Source organism: Coptis chinensis, chromosome 5 (genome assembly GCF_015680905.1).
Source record: "Coptis chinensis isolate HL-2020 chromosome 5, ASM1568090v1, whole genome shotgun sequence".
Classification (NCBI taxonomy): Eukaryota; Viridiplantae; Streptophyta; class Magnoliopsida; order Ranunculales; family Ranunculaceae; genus Coptis; species Coptis chinensis.
Window position 1 is genome coordinate 25,554,420 of NC_141460.1, and position 3,569 is coordinate 25,557,988.

The 3,569-nt window shown below is 36.6% G+C and overlaps 1 protein-coding gene across 1 annotated transcript; it reads right to left on the reverse strand.

Moving 5' to 3' along the window:
- Positions 1 to 2,802: 2,802 nt before the first annotated feature.
- On the reverse strand, positions 2,803 to 3,329 carry LOC147497181 (uncharacterized). Its single transcript, XM_086562516.1, has one exon. The coding sequence runs from the start codon at positions 3,280 to 3,282 to the stop codon at positions 2,956 to 2,958; it is 327 nt and encodes a 108-aa protein (XP_086418642.1). The 5' UTR covers positions 3,283 to 3,329; the 3' UTR covers positions 2,803 to 2,955.
- Between the last annotated feature and the right edge of the window lie 240 nt (positions 3,330 to 3,569).

Genomic DNA, 3,569 nt, shown 5'->3' on the forward strand with positions numbered 1-3,569 from the left:
AAAGACGTAACATATACGTAAAAAGTAAACAGGCAACGTATTATATATAAACTAATATACTAGTGTTTTGCATAATAAGTCGATTTTGTCAATACTCAGTGAGATTGTAAATGTCATATAGAGAGCAGCTTCACTCTGCAGGGTTTAGAAACAACTTACCCAACTCAGATTTTAACCCTCATTGGAATGTTCTCCTCTTTCATAACAAAATCAACTTATTAAACAAGACAGTGTACTCATAAGTAGATAGATACTAAACATGCAACAATAGCCACGTATACGTATATATAGATATAACCATGCAAAACATTATCATGGGTACGTATATATACATTAAGATGCAATTCATAATCACTCAACCGTATATATATATTATTAACAGGCGTATTCACATGATTCATACATATTTCTAACCTAATACGCAAATACTAGTCCATTACTTACGACATAATAACTAGATACATGTGAATCATGCAAAAGTATAATAAAAATTTGGAACCTGTAAGCGTCCCATAATTCCACCAAAGAACGGAAACTATTGTTTCAACTTGTGAACGTCCTGAACTCCAGAAGTTACTGGACTAATTCAAAACAGAGAGCCTGGGCTCATACCTCTACTGGAGTGCTATAGAACAGGTTGTTCTTGCACTGAAATCCAGACTGCAACATATCCAAATGGCTAGCGCACGTGGCTAATATGATAGCACACGCGAGAGGTATAACTCACGGACGCGACTAATCTGCTCGCACACGTGATTCAACAAATCCACAATCGGCTGAAATTTTCCCAGAAGTCTTAGAATTTTGTACAAATGTTGTTCCAGGTCTGTGTGTATGGTTCCTGTAAGTGAGACAAAACAACAGTAAAGGATCAGTACGTAAAATGGAAAGGATGGAGGGTTAGGAGGTGGGGAGGGGGAGGGGGGGGGGGGGGGTGGGGTTCCCCTTGGAGACAATTCCAGCTTGTAACGTATTATCCTTGCGTCTAGGATGGCAGCGGCGCCATTTGATAATAGCACTTTTGCAAGGTAAAGAAATGAAGTTTCTTTATCTATTTTGGTACTAACTCAAGTTCCTTACTCACGTTCTTCATGTGTATTGTTAGAGTAAGGGTTTCGTTCCAACTTAAGACTAGGATAGCATTACAATTAGAGTTTGTTCAAGGTAAACTAGTGAGAAGGATTTTTTATGGTTGAGTAATATTAAAACTACTTAGCTTGATTTTAGATATCTTAAGTTAAAAGTTACGTAAACATGCACCAATAAAAAAAATAAATGGATAAATGGAAAGGTGTGAATAGTTAAATCCACTCATGTGAAGAAAAGTCTTTATTGCTTTAATCTAGTTTATTGTATCTCTAATCTTTCTTGGAATTCATAGACAAATCTTAATAAAGATTAGAGTTTGATCCTGAACAATATGTTCTTATCCCTAATATCATATTGCTAGTATGAGAAACAAAAGCAATGACTTATCTCTAAGAAATCACCTCAATTCCTAACTAGACTCTACACCAACTACCATTTTGGGGTAGGTTATAAAGTCTAGCTTATTTGTCATAAACAAATAACTAGAAATTGATAACAAAAGTTGTTCCTCACATGAGCATCATTAACCCTCCACAAAGTGTAAAGAACTGAATTTTAAACTTCAAAGAACAAGATTTTATTTAGAGAAAAACTAAAGTAGCAATTAACACTATTACACCAAAAAAACTTAGCTTAGCTAAAAATGAAAAATGCATGAACATGGAATGAATGCTCTCATTTCCCAACTCACTACATATGAGAGCATTCTCTCTTCCATCCCACGTGAAGCCACCTCCCACATTAAATTCCATCCTATCTAAAACTAAATCAAGACAAAATAATCACTATTACAAGAATCCAAAGTCAAGTCTTGCTAATTAATGAAATGCAAGGTGTCAAGTGGTGCCAATTATTTGTTTGACTTGTGAGCTTGACTTGGGACATGATGACTCATCTAATATTGTGGACCCACAAAGTGGGTCCACGTGCTGCGTCTAGTGGCGGATTGGTCTTTTGGCATTTTTACAACTTTTCGCCTTTGCGTAGAGTTCATCGCACTAATCTTCTGAGCAGCTCACTTGCCAAATTCGAAGTCCTGGTTCAAGAGATATGAGCTTTGGAAGTTTGATGCTTCTGTTCACGTAATCTAGTTTCTGACTTGATTCTGTCCTGTTTGAGTCTTTGGGCTTTAGTCCGGCTTTGTTGGGCTTCACATGGACTTAATCGGAAAGTTTTACGTATACTCACTATTCCATGCTTAAATACTAGCTTTATCATCATTTTTATGTTGGTTGCGCAAACCTACAAAAGCATGAAAATACGATTATTTCATGATTATTAAGCATATACTTAACCGAAATGTTACGTCTCTACGAGATTTTATAATACAGTTTTGGGTGCTTATCACTAAGTTTATTCGACCAGTAGAATATCCTAAATGGTTATCAAACATTGTTGTAGTTACCAAGAAGAATGGCAAATTAAGAATGTGTGTAGATTTCATTAAACTTAATGAAGTTTGCCTAATTAATCCTTACCCTTTGCCTAAGATAAATGATTTAGTTGATGCTACTTCAGGATATCAGAGGATTTCATTCATGGATGCTTCCTCTGGTTTTTACCAATTACTCTTTTATGGTCCGGACCAAGAACATACAGCCTTTATTACAGATATAGGCATTTATTGTTTTACAGTCATGCCTTTTGGCCTTTGAATTTTGAATAAACGGAAACACACCGGTGGCCTAACGTGATACATTAACCAAAGTTCTTGGGCCAATTTGCTTGAAAAAAAAGTTTGTGGCCTAAATTGATAAAAACATCAAAGTTCATGGTACAAAACATTCATTTTTTAAACTTAAAACCTTCGCCCAAATTGGTAGTATGTCTTCGAGGAGTTGGTATTTTCACCAGTTGATGATGGCATCATTGGTATTCACCCGTTATTCCCCTGTCCCCACTGCAGCAGTAGAAATGTGGCAGCTTAACTCGACCGCAACTCTTGCATCGCATTATAACTGGAATAGGTTTCAAAGCCCTCGGTTCATTTCTTATGCCTCTCTTGTGTTTAGAGACCTTTCTTTTAGAAACAGCCATGAGTTCCATAGACCCAATATTATTACCAAACTCAAAACTGGGCATTTCCAATTCTTTATCATTCTCAGGCAATACAAATATATTCCCATGACTCATCATTGAAGTACCCAATGGTGTACGAACAGCAGCAGCCACATGATTCCATCTTCTAGACATGCACAAGTTGTTCACTAATTTGCCTATCTCATTTTTCAGTCTAAATGCCATCTTTGCAACGAGATTGAATCAAGTGAGAGAAATGTGGCACAGTCGGGGGCAGTAATTAATGGTCAATTGACTTTCTATCCTTCCCCATCACTAATAATCTCTTCTCTCTCTCACCCAAAACTGCTGCAATACCTCTGATCAAAACGCGAGAATGAAAACAACTAGTCTTAATTACTTGTGTGTTAGCCTTTTGGCCTTAAAAATGCCTCAGCCAGCCACTTTTCAAAAATTAGGCA